General features: G+C 36.5%; 1 protein-coding gene across 3 annotated transcripts in view; it reads left to right on the top strand.

The window, feature by feature from the left end:
- Nucleotides 1-17,390, top strand: part of PDE10A (phosphodiesterase 10A) — a 198,326-nt gene that overhangs the window by 134,050 nt on the left and 46,886 nt on the right. For all 3 annotated transcript variants that reach the window (XM_072856234.1, XM_072856233.1, XM_072856235.1), the window contains exons 6-7: nt 13,681-13,821; nt 16,205-16,360. In XM_072856234.1, the coding sequence (XP_072712335.1) occupies nt 13,681-13,821; nt 16,205-16,360 (297 nt within the window). The remainder of the gene's footprint in view (nt 1-13,680; nt 13,822-16,204; nt 16,361-17,390) is intronic.

The following is a 17,390-nucleotide window of genomic DNA, read 5'->3' as shown; positions in this document are numbered from 1 at the left end:
AAAAATCACAATTTGTCAGAAACTTTATGTCTTTCATTGGTTCAAGAAACAAATTAAACTCTTCTTACTGAAAAATTACTAGAGAGGAAAATATTTTTCTCATTGTTTTTGTTTCCTTACTTTACACAGCCAGTTTTAATAGTTTATTTTTGTATAGTCCATTAGCCAATTTCCTTTGCTCTTTGTGAAATAATTGAATTCAGAAAAAGGGAAAGAATGACATTTTTGAAATAATGGAAACAGGATTGAAGATGTACAAACATGCAGGTGACTTGAGCCTTGCCTGAGAATATTTTTTACTTACTCAAAAAGATAGTGTGTAATTTGAAGGATGTGGAAGAAGACCCATACAGAAATTTCCTAAAAGAAGTGGAAATGAGTTTTGCAATTTTTTCATTTAATGATTATTTCATGGAATAAAGATAACCCATTTTATATTCAGAAATTGAGTCTGCTCTGAATGAGTTCTGTAAGTATGTAAATAGCATATATTTTTTAATAACCCTTTCACTGAGTGGTGTAATTTAAGTAACATGTTGTTCATCCTTTGTGAATGCAATCTTTGGTTCTCATTAGTAGGTGACAGCGTCCACTGTCATGGGTGGGGGGTGATGCAAACGGTCACTGAAGAGCTTCGTCGTGCTGCCAAAGGCAGGAGCTTGCAGGAAGTGCAGCCATCTGTTCTGAGTGCACAGCACTGGCCAGCTTCAGTGGCAGTAACTGCATGCCAGCTGAGCATGTTCATCTCTAAATGCTTTGGAAAAGATTACAGTAAAATTAACTTTACAACTTGAGACCTAGAGAATTCTTACTATGGTGAGGATTTTTCTATTAGATTTGTGTGGCAGAATACGGGGTTCCTCCCAGTCTTCTGATACCTTGAGGGCCTGGGCACTTCATGACCCTCTGCCTTTTTTTTTTTTTTTTTTAATAGTCTATTAGGCAGTTGAATCTATTTGCTTCCCAGTATAACTCTTTCCTGAAAAAAGTTCCAACCACTAAAAACACACATTGACTTTATTAACCACTGCTATGTAGCTGCATCTCCCAAAATGGAATGTTCTTCATGTAGTTATTGTAGGGACTGATCCCAAGTCCTTTGAAGTTAGTGTGAGATTTTCCATTCACATTAGTGGGCTTTGGGCCAGACTCATGTTTGTAGTCTTGTAACTAAATAGTAATGCACTAGCATCCTTTTTGTAAGAAATTGTCATTGAAAATTAATTTGGATATCTTTGTCTCTTGAATATTTAATTTAAAAGATGTGTCCAACTGAGATTAACCATTGTCCAGCAAATACTGGCAATGTATTTTTATTTATTTTTATTAAATATATTTTTTAAATGGGAACACAAAGATTCTGCCTAGCATAAATGGCAGAAAGGAGCTAATGCTTTAAGCTGAAGTTTCAAAAATGATAAAAACCCCTATCATTAGCCTGGACAAAGTAGTTGCTGAACACCTATGACCACAGTTTGAAGAATGGCTTCTATTTTTTGGTGACTTAACTTTTTGATGCTTGGTTTGTGACTTAAGTTTTGCAAATTCAGCAAAACTTTTTTTTTTTCTTCAATTTTAGCATTTGGCTTTTTGTTTGTTAGCTTGAGAAATATACATAAATCTGCTTGTATTTATCCAGTCAGCAGCCTCGTGTTTCAGAACTAGACCTGATGTAACAGTTATTTCTGCCATGCTTTCAAAGAAATAATTTGTGCCTGAATACAGCTTTTCTGGAGTGTGTGTATATGTCTTTTTGAGAATTAGGTACTGGGAGGGGATTGTGTAAGAATGGAGAAATCCTGTTAATAAGTAGATACCTACTTTCTCTCAAATGGTTTTGTAACTTTTAGTGATGTGCGTTCTGACTATATACTGTAAGGGAACTGAGGATCAAAACTGAAGCAAAAGCATTAACCCTACTTAGTTTCAGCTCCTGCTGTAAACATGTATAGGTATACTTGTGCTTGTTTAAAGAAATACAAGTTTGAGAATCTCAACACGTGTTAATGTCAGCTAAGGAATGTTTTTGCAACATGAGATTTCCATAACTACCTTTAGCCTAGATTAAATAGTGAGTTTCTAATTAGGATAGATGATAACTTCCTTTTACAGAAGTTCTAGGTATTTACAAAATGAAACCCAGCAAATTATTACTGCATACTGTGTGCTATTATTTCTTAGTATTGAGAGAATTGCCATATCATTGCAAATTTTTTTTTCATGGGTTACTAAGAATTAATTGTAAATCTTTCTTTGGTGCAATTTTTAATATGGACAGCACTTCCCTTACATGAAAATTATATTAGAACTGAAAGCAAATTTGTTTAATGTGAAGGAAAGCTCTAGATTAGCTGCTCCTTTTCTCTTTGCAAAACATAGATGATACACTGGCCTTTAAAGGGGGACCTTGTTTTAGAAAAAAATCCTTTGGAGTTTAACAGCACAAATGTGAGTTTGTTAAAATACCTCTCCATATATGAAGTTTCTTTATGGCCTTATTTTCTTTCTCTCTAATGAAGTATACAAAACTATATCTTGACTTGTATTAGAGTTGGATAACAGCATAAAGACAAGGTAATTTCTGGCTGACAGGTCAGGTCAGATGCCTTCAAGATCTTTACTTGAGTGAATTTGCTTGAAATGGAAGCTGCCACACCAATTGCAGGTTACAGTGCATTTCTTTATGCGAGTATTACTCAGAATTGGTGCCAGAATGAGTGTGGCCAGTTCAGTTATTTTAGTGACCTTCTGGTTGTTCAAATTGCTTGGGAGCACTAGCACTCGTTGCACTCTTTGCTAAGGGTGTTCTGATAGTATGATTCTGCTTTTCAAATGATTGCCCCCAAGCAGGTAAATACCACTTGCATGCCCAACTCCTTCCTTCCCCATAAAGTTGCCCTATGTATCAGAATCTGGTTTTGCATATGCTATACATACGGTAGAATGCATTGCAAAATACTCAGGTACTAGAAAGAACGTAGGTCAAGTGATCTGAACAGACCTGTGCCCATACTGCCTCTGGTTCCTGAACTTTCTCCATACCTAAGAAATGATCTTTGTCCATGGGTTAGTGCAGTTATGCAAATAAAATGATATATTCTTAAGGTACATAACGCCCATTTTGCAAATACTATATGTTGGAGACTGGAAACATTTCCAAATCAAACAGGAATGTTTCACAGCTCTCCAGCAAAGGACTTGATTTTATTTCAGTTTTGTTTGATTCCTTATGGGGATGAATATATAGTTCATAATTCTCACGTTATGACCTTAATTGACTATCATCTTCAAATATGACTTAAAGGATTTACTGAAATCCTCGCATGGTGCGTGTGTGTAAATCACTGTGCCTGAGTACCATGCTAGCTGGGCATGGATTTAAGCCCATAAAGCTGACATCTTTACAAGGCAATATTTCTAAAATACTTATCACAGCTACAGAGTTTCAAATGTACTATTATATTATCTGATTCTTCAGATGCTTCTTGTTTATAGTCCTTATTTGTATGAGTAATTCACCTCATGATTACATTGTGATTCCTACGTAAAGATGTATGACTTTGAATTTAATAGGCATACACTTAAAGTAGCTTTTACTAAGTCTTGTGAGTGTTACTTAGTTCCTGAAACTGCAAATTATGTTGACAAACAGATCATCCTTGCTTCAGATAGAAGTTTCCAATAGCTTTATTGTAAGAAGTAATTATGCAAGGCCACAAATATGTGCACATACTCTGTGCTTCAGGGTGTATCTTATTAAGCGATTCTAGAATTTCTGTTCATGCAGAAATTGCTGCAGCTTGATTTGCAGTGCCACCTAGTGAATTTAGGAGGTGGGTGATTTGAATTATTAAGAACCAAGGAAAAAACATCTACTGCTTGCTAACTGTCTCAGGTTTTTGTGCCAGGCCAAGGCACCTTATTTTGAATGTGTAGACATCTTCTCTGAAATTTGAGTCTTTTAAACATGTTTCCAGGTGAAACCCTTCTAGCTGCAAGTCAATTCAGAAAATTTTGGTCTCTATCCTTCAATCAATTCTAAATCATGTACTTTTTATATATATAAAGTGGAAAAAATCTGTTGCTTTCTTATTTGCCAGTGAATAGTGATACTCAGCAGAAAGGGAAGGCTGTTGATGAGGTATAGTGTCTGAGTTTAACTCTGAGTGCATAAATTATCAAACTGAAAGAAATTACATAAATAACTGTCAAGATATATTTTAGTGAAATTTTGGTCCTGTTTCATTTAATATTCAGGTAAATGGACTTGTGGAAGATGGTCATGATGAATATACTATAGGTAGAATGCGGAACTTGTTAGAAAACTAGACAGAGACTAGTTGTTTGTGGTTCACTATCAGAATGGGAGGGTATTTTGCATAAATCTTCAAGGATTTATCCTGGATCTGGTTTTGCTCAGTATATTAATTAATGCATGGGTGAAGGAAGGATACAGGCTTATTAAATTTGCATACTACATGAAATTGGGAAGGACTGCAGATGTGTTTGTAGGGACGGATTAGAATTCAAAATGATAGGGGGAAAATGGTGTGAAGAAACTGGACAATGATTCAGTGAGGACAAGTGCTGGGCTCTCCATAGCTTGGCTCTTTCTGTGTAGGGCAGTTGATAACTGAGAAAGATTCTGGGGTTTGCAATGAATTTGAAGGTAAACATGAGTCAGCAATATCATTGCTGTAGCAAAACCGACACTGTTGTATGTAGCAGAAGCAGAAATCTAGCCTTCGTGTGAAGTAATTTTCCCATTCCTCTGTCCACTGCTAAGGTCTTAGGTGGAATAATGTGTCTGGTTTAAGCACTGCACTTTTAAGAAAAAATTGGAGGAGCTGAAGTGAGTTTAGGAGAGAGCAGTGAGAATGGTGAGGAAACAAAAGAACTGGTATTGCTTAGTCTAAAGAAAAGAAAGTTGAGGGGTGAAGATATGCCTGGATAAGTTAGCGAGGAAGGGAATAATCTCTTCTCCATACCTACAGTGTGTAGGGCAAGAAGTAGTGGGCTTGAATTGGCATTAGGAAAGCTTCCCCAGTTGTGGCTGTAATGAAGCACTACAGTGTGTTGTTTGTGAAAGCCCAGGGATCCTCATCCCTGGAGGTGTTTGAGAACTGTCTGGACAAACATCTTTCAGAAAAATGCTTAGCTGACCATGCCTTAAAACAGAAAGGATGGAAGAGAGGTATGTCAACTTAGTTTTCTGTGTCAATGAAATGGTATAACTCTTGTGGTGTTTTTCAGTTGTGTAAATCAACTGGAAAGTTTCCAGGAATGAAGTGCAGTTACAAATTGATACCATTCAGAAGGATGGAAACATTACCCCCTCCCGCCCCCCAAACTACTAGTTGTTTTACAGCATGTAAGTGCATCGTCTTCATTTCACAAGAATCCAACATTTGTACATACTATGTAGTTTAAAAATGCAAATCTCCTGTCAAGTACACTGTCAGTTATCAAGAAGGAAATAAGTTTTTATAAACAATGGAGGTAGTTGCTGGGTTTTTTTCCTTCTTTTAACCCTGTGTGCTTCATGTAGTAGGATTGCTGCACTTGTGTTTAAACTCAGGATATAATTGCCTATAACTCTTTAAGATTTTAGCATGGTAGTATTGGGTTACTACTTCAACTTAGCCAGTTTAGAAATCCAAGGGTTTTGCCTGTGGATACTTTCCAAGTTAGTTCTGCTTGTTTGGTTTTCTTGGTCATCATTGCTTATTGTGATGAGTTTTATTCCTGAAAAAAACCTGGCCTTAGGGCACAGCCTTTATACCTATCTGCAAATAATTTTATTATTAGGCTGTGTGGTCTCACATGTAGGTTGTCATATCCTTTACCAAGAGTAAAAATCTATTGCTGTTACTGATCAGAAGAGGATGTGAGCAGCAAAAACCATTAAGCTCACTTAATATCAACTTGCTTAATTCCCATTTCTCTTTAATGTTTTTTTTCTGAGCATTAAGTCGTATAGCAATGCTTTAGTATTAAGGCTTTCATTTAATGTCAGTTGATATTAAATGATTTTCCATTAAGCATTTTTAGGGCCAGTTTTATCAGCAAAATTCACTGTGGAAGAAACGAGATCAGGATCCAGTCACCCTTACCACCAAAACAGTTTGTTAATGGAATGCTTGTCACGTGTGTACTTTAACCCTCATTCTAATCATTAAATCTGCTTCCTATCCAGACCTCTTTTCTGCAAAGAAATTTTAGAAAAAACAGTTTATGATTGGTATTTGCTTAGTTATAAGGAGTGTTACAAAAAAAGAAGAAACAACTGAGCAGTTTGTGGAATGGCGAGCAATACATGTTTGCAGTTCAAATCCAGCCCTGGCAAAATTTATTCAGTTAGTTGAATGGTTTCTGGCCTTTGTGGGTTGGGATTTGGTGTTGTGCTGGATTCCCACAGGCTACACATCAACAGCTACTAGAAAAACAGCATCAGTTACACCTGTAGTTGACCTCTTAATCAGAAGATCCAAAGACTTGAAAGCACCTGAAAACTGTGGGTACTTTCTTATCACTGTAAGAATATTTGTCAGGAGGTGCTGATGGTATTGTGTTATAAGATTTGAGCTACTACTCCTCATCTTTTCTTTTACTGGGATTTTAATCTGCTTCCTCTGTCAAGCATTAGATTTTCACTAGAAAAAACAACCATGGGGCCAAGTTATGACAGCATGACAAGGTGAACATCAGTAATTATTCATGTGCATGCTCTTAGCTGTTACAAACAAGGAGTAATGAGGGTTTTTTCAGCCACAGTAGAAGAGGTTAAAGATAAATTACTTCATAATTTCAGCAGACTGTGTGCATGGCACCAAGAAAAGAGCACCAAAAGCCATGGTATTATGGCATATTGGATATATACTAATTTTGTTATGTATCTGAAAGCCAAGTTTGCTGTGTTTAGCTGTGAATTGAGAATGCTGTCATGTTGATATCCCTCAACTGATTACAGTGTACATCATTCTGCATTCCTGTAGACTGGAAGAGTTGTTAATATAGTAGCATTTTAAAAAGACATTAGAGATTATGTTGCCTATACCTAAAGTGCCTATGAAATATGAAAGGGTGAATTTTGTTACATTTGTCTGTGTTCACCAGTGGTTGAACCTCTGTTATGGTTGTCATTTGTTTTGGACTTTCTGTTTTGTTTCAGTTTGGTTTTTTTAAGCACCTCTTGCTCTCTGTGGTCACAATAAGGCCATTAGTGGATTCCAAGCCACACTGTAGCATCAATCAAAATTAATAGGAGTTTTTTTTGGTTGGAGACTTTATCAAAGTGAATTAAGGGATTAAACTAGGATGGAAGGAGTCATTTTGAAGATTTTGGGCCCAGCTGGAACAATCTGTCATGTCACAGAAGGCAGGAAAGAAAGCACCTCGTGTGCTCTGAGGTTTCAACAAGGTATAGGAGGTTTCTGGTGTCAGACTTCAGTGTTCCCCTGCCTACCTACATTTACAGAAAGAAGTCCCTCACCATATGGAACTTGTTGGAAAAAGATTGGCAATAGGGTAGTTGAGTTTGATGTAGGTAAGGAGATTCTGTTTGCGTCTGGAAGGAGGGGAAACAGATCAAAATAGGGAATTGCAGGATCCTGTGGGCTGCCCGGTGCCAGAATGCATGAACCTGGAAGCTTCCAAAGGATTCGCTCTCCAAGCCAATGTTTGCTCTTTTGGTAGTTTATCAAACTCAGAGTGACTCTCCCATCTTGGTTGCCTTCTCCCTCATTGACAGTAGAGATATCTACTGCTCTGTCTACACTAGATATCTTTTATTACTTAACTTCTGCCAGGAGAGAGACAGTGACATTGCACTGTCAGTAAAGAGCTATTCATATTTATCTGTTTCTGATACTGACTTACATTCTCACTGCAAGTGGTTACAGCAACAAAAGATACTGTGAGCAGTGGACAGGCATCCTGCTGTCTCCTCAACCTTTTCCTTTTACTGCATTGTGAGGTATCAGTATAGTATTTGGGAAATTATGTGACTTCATATTCTCATATTTCCTTTTTTATTGACTATAGGTTGTTTCAGTTGTGGTTGAAAATCCACTGGTTTCTTATTTTTATTATTAATCACTGTTCAGTGTCATTACCAGAAATGCAAACTGTTAGTCTGGTTTTGAAGTAAAATATTCAAACCCACTAAAGAAATGCGAGTAATTTGAAAGGGCCCAGTCTTTCCATTTCTTCATTTACTTGTGAAGCTGTATACAATATATCTAATGTCTGCATGGGAACATTTCTAATTACCCTTTGGGCTGGTGAAGGATGATTTCAATGTGCATTTGCAAACTAAAAGAATGCTGGAGTGATTCACTGTTAGAAGAGAGTAGGTGAGCCCCAAATTTTATTATTACTACAGTACATTTTATTTTATGAGTATTTTCTTAAGCAAAAGGAAAAACAGGAAATGTGAGCTGGATAGGTGATGTGAAAAAACCTGGTGGTTTTGGACAGTGGTAATTAAAGAGATTCCCTTAAAGCTGTGTCTGTGGGATGCCTCAGAGATTATTTCAGTGACAGGCTGTAGTAGAGCAGAGCACAGCTTTGTTCTTACTGTGTTTTGTTTGGCTGACCTTGCCATTGATGGCTTCTAGGATTCAAAAGCTTTGTTAACAAAACCCCAACAAAACTCGAGAAACTTCCACATCCTTAATTGGCAATAAATGTTTAAACTCATTCAGATTTAAATTGATCATATATGGAATGTATCAACGGTCATGAAACTTTATTAGATGTATATATAAAGTCAATGTGAAATAGTAGAAGCTTATGGACTAATTGCAGCTAATATATAGTTTGAGAAAATTTGCCTGTCTTTTTAATAGTGCTGCATGGTCAGGATAAGGTTATCAATTGTTCCGTGGCCTTGAGGTCAAGGGTTGTTGTTTGAGGTCTAGGTGGAGTTCTGTCCTTGCACAGTCATACTTTTCTACGTGTACAGAGTCAGGAGGAATAGTGGCAAATTTAGAACCTACTGGGTAGTTTGAAGAGTTTTTTTGATCACTAATCCCTTAGCAGTGGGGTTTGTCATTTCCCATAAGAAGCAGAATGGGATTGCTTCTGCAAAACCCTTTTTATCACTGGAAGTAAAATAATGTCCTAGAGCTTTTTTCAGTGTAGGGATGCCTTTCACAGCGGTACTTCATGGTGATAGCAACAGAGGGGTCTACCAGCCAAACTGATACTTACACAAGGACACAGGAAAGACTGTGCTGGCAAAAGCAACTTTTGCTAGCAACACTTCATGGTGTCAACACAGTTTTTTGGCCATTGAAGATCCAGTGAAGGTCTTTTCTGGAGAAAAATATGTATGTGTGGAAGAAGTGAATTCTTTGTTTTCTGGTGAAAGTGGCCATTTGGTTTTGTCTCTTCTTCTTGTGTTTCATTTTGAGAAGATGTTTCTGAGAAGAGAAGGATGTGTGCGTTGCTTTATATTTAGTTATGGGCATGACTCAGGAGACCAGTGTGGAAAAGCACATTTTATACACGTAATTTAAAGAACACAGTTACTTTGCTAAGTGTCACACATTGCTGTCTTGGTATAAAGAATCAAATATGTCTTAAGAAAAAGTAAGAAGAATGGTGTGAATAAAAGTGTTAATCTTTGGAGATATCAACTTTGGTCTCCAGTGTCCTGTTAATTTAATTTGACTCATTCCACTACTTACACTACATAATTCAGTCTTTAAACGTTGTGTTTCATCTCCTACATTTTACAATACCCTGCAATATGAACCACCTTTTCAGTATTGAACAGATTATAGTGTTACTGTTCCTAGTATAAAAGTACTCTTTTAATAGTAAATCTTCTTCCTATAAGCGTATAGTGTAGCAGATCAAACATTTGTGAAGATATGTATTTCAGTATTTCTATGCCCTTTATATCCTAAACCTTTTACTAGCTTCTTTGATTTAAAAAAAAAATTATATCAGAACACTGATTCAAATAAATTCTGAACTGTGGTTTCTTTAGTTTTATTAGAATAATGTACTTTTTTTCAGATCATGGGTGGTTTTCTTGGATCTGTTATGTAAAATGTTCTATTTAATTCTATTTAAGTGCATGTAAAAACATGAAACTGAAGCTTATGAAGGCAAGTAACTGTGAAACTAAGTTTTCATTTAAGAATTATATGTCTCTTTATTTTATTAGATTATAAGAAAGTAAGAATAAATGGAGCTTTTTATTCTGGTAAATTGCACAGGCTTGTTCTGCCAGATTCAATGTACCAATTTAATGGGTTTTGTTGTTTGGGTTTTGTGTGTGTGTGAGTTGCTTTTTTTTTTTTTTTTGTAGCACAGTCTTGTAATTCATATGGAAAATAAACATTCTGACTTTTCAAGTGTCTTTCACTGCTAAAGGCCACTCTTTAAAGAAGCTGTGAGTGTAAATGGGTTTGAAGAATAAGGTTGAGGTTTGGGATCAGAATAAACAGAAAAATTCAAGATTTCATGCACTTGTACCATAATGCAAGACACCAAAATGGAGTAAATACCTTGCATGTTCAGTAGAGCTACTCCACGGAAGAAGTATCTTTCCTTCCAACTGCATGAGACGTATGAAATAAATATGCTGAAATGACTTGTCAGAGCTAAAATACTATGTGGCAGTTCTATTTTCTCTTTTAATGTAGTTTAATTCTCAGCTGTATCACAATATTAGCAAATGAATAACAGGATGGAAAACTCTTTTCCTTGTCTTGCTGAACTTTTTGAGACTGCCTGACTTTCTGCTTCAGAACAAGACAAATACTCAGTTACTGGTTTTGTCAGAATCTTGAGTGTTTTTCTTTTGAACTCACTAAATGCCCTAACTATTGGACTACTGATTCTTCCTGGATAGACTTCACTCTTGTTTTGGCTACAAATTCTGTACTTTTCTTTGACCATTTGTTTTCCCCTCAGCATAAAGTCCAACTTTCTCCTTCCAAAATGCTGCTAATCCATTACAGCTAAGGTACCTTCATCGCTGCAGGAGTACCTACATATGGTGCATTACATTGCATCTCCTTAGTTTCTGAACATTTCAGTGTGTTCTTTTTGGAATTGTTTAGTATGTTTTATAATGTGCCTTGCATGTTTGAAGAATAAAGAAATTATAATTATGAGAGGATGCATCTCATATCATCACTTCATTTTCTACAGCTGACAGAAGATGCTGACTTTTCACGTGCAAATTGTACCTTTAATATTCCATGCTAGAAAACAGCCCCTGTTTAGTAATTTACCCGGTCTAAACTAGGTCCAAATTGGTAGCTGTCGATCTCTGACGTCTGTCTCCTTTCTTTCACACCTGAGTTTTCTTTGTCTTGTGATCCATTTGGCTCGCTCTAGCTCTAAGCCATAGTGCAAGGCATTCTTTAGGCTATGAGGTGAGCTGTGAAGTTCATACTCAAATGGTATTTGGAACCTCAGCTAAAATAACAGTATTAATACAAAATTTTTATCATAGCTTCCATCTATGAAATGAGGATAGCGTCACCACCAAACTTATGGGGGAGTTGTAATAATGTATAGTTAGAGATTGTGAGGTACTCGGGTGCTGTAGTGATACTGACCTCACAGGTCTAGGAGAGCAAAATAAGAGAAATGCCATTGATTTCATAGTGCCTAGATTTCACTTAATTTCTTTAATGAATCAGGCCCATAGATTTTTTTAGATTTTCTGTTGTTTTTTTTTTCTTCAGGGAATTAAGTATGCATATAGTGGCATAATATTTAAATAATAACAATTCCAGTGTGAAGCTCCCTGCTTACTGCTAAGCCTAAGCTGAAATCTGATTTGAACAAACTAAAAGTTCTTTGTTCAGTCTTTCAAGGCAACACTGCATTCTGAGCTACTGGAATCTGGAGTGCCTGTGCACCTGCTTTTGTCTACTGTTACAGAAACCTTTGTGAATGATAAACGTAGGAGACAGATTAGATGCAATTAATATTAATTATCATAACCGATGCTGTAGAATCTTGGGCGATTGACCCTCATAGCAGCCCTAATGAAAGCAAAGTCTGATAGTAAAATTAATCAGAACAAAGGAGTGGCACAACATGTGGCCATTCTTACCAGGAAAGTGAGTAATACATTGTGTGGTGGCACTATCATCTATCTGTGGTATTATATATGTAAATTAAAAAACCAAAATTATATTTTCCTAGCAAGGATCTTTGCTTAAAATGTTTCATCTTAGTTCATATGCTTTAAGTTCATAATTTAAAATCATATAGCTATTTAGCAGTAGAGTTACTTACTACAGGAGCGCTCTCTATGTACTCCTGGTCTTACAAATTTGTCAGTGAAAGAAATTGGATCATTGATTATAGTAAATAAGAAAACACAATTTGCCAATAGAAGGTGGGTCTCTGAGGTGGTGCTTTAGTTGTGTTAATATTAAGAATGTATAAGGAGGGATGGCTCAAGAGATTAGGACATTAAGCTGAAGTCTTGGAAATACAGATTTGATCCCTGCTGTTCTAACACTTTGTGTAACGATTGTGATGTCATTTATTCGTCATGTGCCTAAATTCCCTTTGTGTTTAAAGAGTAATAGCACTGCTATGCTGAATAGGGTGTGACAGTGATAAATGCTTTAAAATTTTGAGAGTCTCTGGGATTCTGTAGCGTTAGGAGACACATAAATTGATGGATGTAATGAAACAAAGGTAGAAAAATGAAGCAGAAGATTAAACTTTTTGCTTGTAAAATGAACTGTTGCTGCTGATTGCATTGGAGATGGGCTTTTTTGTAGTTTTGTGACTTTAAAATTGGTTGTCACTAACAGACTGCTCCTTTGCAGGTTGTCTGAGGGGAAAAATAAAGGAAAATTTTAAAGACACCGTGATAGGAACATTGTTTTCCAGCACTGTACTGTTCCATAAAGTTAATTTTGCATCCATAAATGAATGGAATTTTAGATTTGAAGAGTGTTTGGCATACAGAAGGGTTTGCATGTTTGACCTTTATATGTGTGTTTAATTTTCTTTTTGTAAAATAATATTTGCAATCCCATTTATTCTGGTGGCGTTAACTTGTTTAATATTTTTGTTATAGAAGAAATTTCAGACCTTTCTGGATGAGTTTCATGATGTGAATGTTGTCATACCTGACTTTTCAACAAATGAGACAGTTTTAGGTAGGCAGCAAGTAAGATAGATGTTTCTTCTAGTACAGAGAATGAATGCAGTCACTTGGATTTCAGGAAATACAGTGTTAGGATAATTTTGAAATTACCTTTCCTTGGGATGAGATAAACAAGAAATTTAAATATTATCTCTACTTTTTTAGTATCTTCTATTGAAATAAATGAGTGCATCCTAGGAAAAAAATCTTTCTCTTACAAGGTAATATTTTCCTCTGTGAGTCTTTATGCGGTCTACTGTGTGTTCAAGGTAAACACAATCCAACCCTGATATAAGAGATGACTGACTTCAGCTGAAGAGTTATCCACTGTCTGAATGGTGACTTTAGAGTGGGATTTCCTAAGATTTCAAAACAGTTAAGCAGAGTTTATCCAACTACATTTCATTGTCAAAAGCTGTGTTTCTCTAATTATCTACTTTATTCAATCCTTTACACTACATAGGTAGCACAGTAACTCTGTAAGAGTAACCATGCTTTCTAATTGCATTCTTTTTTTTTTTTCTTTTTTTCCTTCTAACTAGAGTCTGTGTATATTTACACCACCAGGAGCTAAAGAAGGACAACCACGGCTCATTCCTGCAGGGCCCATTGCACATGGCACTACAGTATCTGCTTATGTAGCCAGATCCAGAAAAACGTTGTTAGTAGAAGATATTCTGGGGGTAAAAAGCTTTCTCTTTTTAATTAGATGATTACAGCATGTCCTTAGAATGAATATTTTGATGCTGAAATGTTTATTGAGCTGAATGTATAATGATAGAATTTACATCTGTCTTGCTACCAAGAAAATTAATTTGAGTTTGGATTAGCTTGATGGAATAATTTCAGAATATCTCGTTTCTTTTTGAGTTGAAAGATTTTTTTTTTTTTGTCTTTTAACATTTTTTTGGTTGTCACATAAGGGAAGTAATGGTATCATAGTCAGTTGGAGAGAAAAAAACCCTATCAGTCAAAACTCCTGTCCTCCTGATCTTGAAATACTTAGTGTGCTAATCCCAAACAAGAAGAGTTCCATATAGTCAATAGAAGTTTGATTTAATTATAATACACAGCTCACACTGACAAGAAAGTCAATCAGAATTCTGGTTATTAGACAGGATTTTGATCTCTACTTATACTAATGTAAAGCTAGAATATTTATAATATCAGCAGACCTACATGAAAGGCACACTAATGTAGCTGATGTCAAAATTGAGGCCTTTGTCTGTAAAAGGATTCAGAACATCCTAAGGTGATATTCTGATAATTCTTGGCACTCTGTATGTCTGTCCTTTTTAATTTTTTGAAAAACTTCATCCTCTAGTTGCATCTATGCAATTGTATGAAACTGGTATTTAAACTGTACTTTATGGGAACACTTTATGATCAGCTGGTTATGAGAACACTGAGGAAGTTTAAATTCTCTTCTCTCTTCAGTGTTTTCTGACCTTTTGAGTTCTGTCCAGAATAACAATCTTTGGATACTGTAGCCAAAATTGGACATTGCGCTCTCTATTTTAAAAAATATTTGTTAAAAAATGTATGACCTTTATTGGGCAAACTCGGGCTGTAAACAAAATACCAAATGCCTAATGTGAGTACACGTAAACAGAATGACAAAAACAAAATGCAGAGGCTGCTTGCCCAGTAGTAACAGTCAGTGCTTTCTACACACCCTGGACAATAAAGATTTTATAAGTTGTTAGGTTTTTTCAGTCACATATAGGGCTTAAATTGTTACTGGTAATTTGGAATTAATATAATGATATCCTTGTATATGAGGGTTGTATGTTTTGATTTTACATCATAATAAAATCAAGGGCGGTAGCGAGGAGGAGTTTTAAACTTTTTTGTTGGTTTGCAGTATCAGTGGATTATTGACCGAACAGGGAGATTCATTTTGGTGATGTGGTTTGCCTTCATGTGATTTTAGGAGCATCTCAACAGTGAAAGGGAAGCGCTTGCAGATAGACTTGCCAGCTGTTTTTTTGGGGAGGATAGAATTAAAAAGTGAAAGCAGGAGGCTCATGTTGCAAAGTGCTTCCCACTCTCTTTTGTCTGTCATTTGTTCAGATTGATTGTCATCTTAGTAATTAAGGTGGAGATTACTTGCTGTTTTCTTTGCGAAAGGAGAGATTTTGATCAGCCTTGAAGGTCTGTCTGTCTTGCGTAAGCACAGCCTGCAGGGAACATCTGGTACGAATCAAGTACTGAAGGATTGATGTGCAACGAAGTGGGTCTCGCACACTTCACATCGACTAGTTACTGCCTTACTAACTGTAACATCCAGGCGGTTTCTCAGGACTTTGTCAGTTTTCCTACATGGGGAACTGAAGCTATAAAGCCTTGGACATTCCCTATGTAGATTAAAAGTTATGAATTTGGGCCTTTTGTAGCAGCTGGTAGGATTATTTTAACATTTGTTCTTATAACTTTTGCAGCGGTTTATTCAGGATGGATAAGCAAGGGAGGGAGAAAGATTCTTACTCTCATGCATAATTTTTTGGGAACACATTTTCCTCCTCAGGAGTTGGTTGAGGGTTATAACTCTCTATAACGTCAAGCCTTAGCCTCAGGTTTCGATTTTTGTTCTCTTGCAAGCACTGCTGTCTGCTTGGTAACACAGAAATCTGAGCAGTCTACTTCATGATTACAAAGGCTTTGGGGGTTTTTTTTGGGGGGAAGGGGGTGGTGGGGTAGTGGTGTTTGGGTTTTTACTTAATCTGGACTGGCACTAGCAATGAAGTGCTGGGTTTGGTGCCTGTGAGATTAGAGAAAATGTATTATGAAAACAAACCCAAAGCTGGGTCTAATATCACAGCTAATTCTGACTTTACATCAATAAGGTTATCTGTATAGATAAATTAATGCTGAGACTTTTTTTTGCATTTTTTTAGTAGATGTCTTAATACTGTGTGTACATTATGCTGAGAGATACGAGTTTTAGTGAATGTTATCATTTTCCTTCAGGTTTGATCAGCCAGGAGAGGGAGGAAAACATCAGTATGTCTTTCATGTTAATGTTATGATATTTACGTTTTATCAGATTATGTTTACATTTTCTAGGATGAGCGATTTCCCAAAGGTACTGGACTGGAATCAGGGACTCGTATTCAATCTGTTCTGTGTTTGCCAATTGTCACTGCAATTGGTGATCTGATTGGTATCCTGGAGCTTTACCGACACTGGGGCAAAGAAGCCTTCCACCTTAGTCACCAAGAGGTGAGCTCATGCCCTTCCCCACTTCCCCACAATGGTCAGCACTTCAGCCCCACCAAACTTTCTTCTCTCACTCTTCTCATGTGTTTTTTACCTTTTTCATACTTGATTTTTGTTCTCATTGAATGTTACTTATTGGGGAAAAAAAAAAGGTAGTGATTTGTATTTTCAGTCACAGGAGGTAAAATTAATACCTCCTTAATATACAAGTACAGGAGCACATCAAGAATTTTACCTTGTGTTCTTTTGTGGAAAAACAGGTTTAAGATTTCTTTATTGATTATAAACCCAATACAGAGTTGTTAGAGAAGTTAATGCAGAGCAGGTGAATGAAACATAAGTGTAAATCAAATGTCAAAAAACAAAATCACTTTATATAAAAAGGACACTGCTGAGCTATCCCAAGTCTCAATTTTAACTTTCCAGTAAAGCTTTATTTTACAGTATGGAAAGATTTTTCTTTTTTTTAGTTGAGTTTTTTGGTGTGGCTTCTCCAGTGAATGAGCCCTATTGTAAAACATAATGTTGCAATGTCGTAGCAACAGTATAGCAAGTCTCAATGCTAGTTCTCACAGGAGGGGAAAGTGATTTTATTTGAAAACAAAAGTGAAGCAAAAGAGATGCTGTGTATTTGCATTCACATTCTTACATCCACACACTCTCAGGCACCAAGATGTATGTGTCCAGGTGGTATTTCCAAAAGTTGTGCACAGAGATGCGCATATCCAGGTAGTCTCTCCAGGATGCCTTGCAATGGGAGGACAAGGGCTGCTGGCTGTTGAGTCCTTATGTCCCCTGGTTTCTTCCTAGGTTCACAACCATGTGCTAGTTTTGGGTCAGCCTTTTCTTTAGCCTTTAGGAGCTGACATCTTTTGTCTCTCTAGCCTGTCCCATCTCTGTGAGTCATCAAGATTTACTCGCTGTCCTTTGTCTCCTGACCTAGATGACCTTAGAAACTGTGTATAGATGTGCTGGAACCTGGATGACCTGCTAATCTAGGTGCCATTCGTAAAGCTCTCTTCTGCTTTTTGTT

The sequence above is a fragment of the Ciconia boyciana genome, chromosome 3, assembly GCF_034638445.1.
Source record: "Ciconia boyciana chromosome 3, ASM3463844v1, whole genome shotgun sequence".
In the NCBI taxonomy this organism is placed as follows: Eukaryota; Metazoa; Chordata; class Aves; order Ciconiiformes; family Ciconiidae; genus Ciconia; species Ciconia boyciana.
This window is presented reverse-complemented; position numbering and strand designations above follow the sequence as displayed.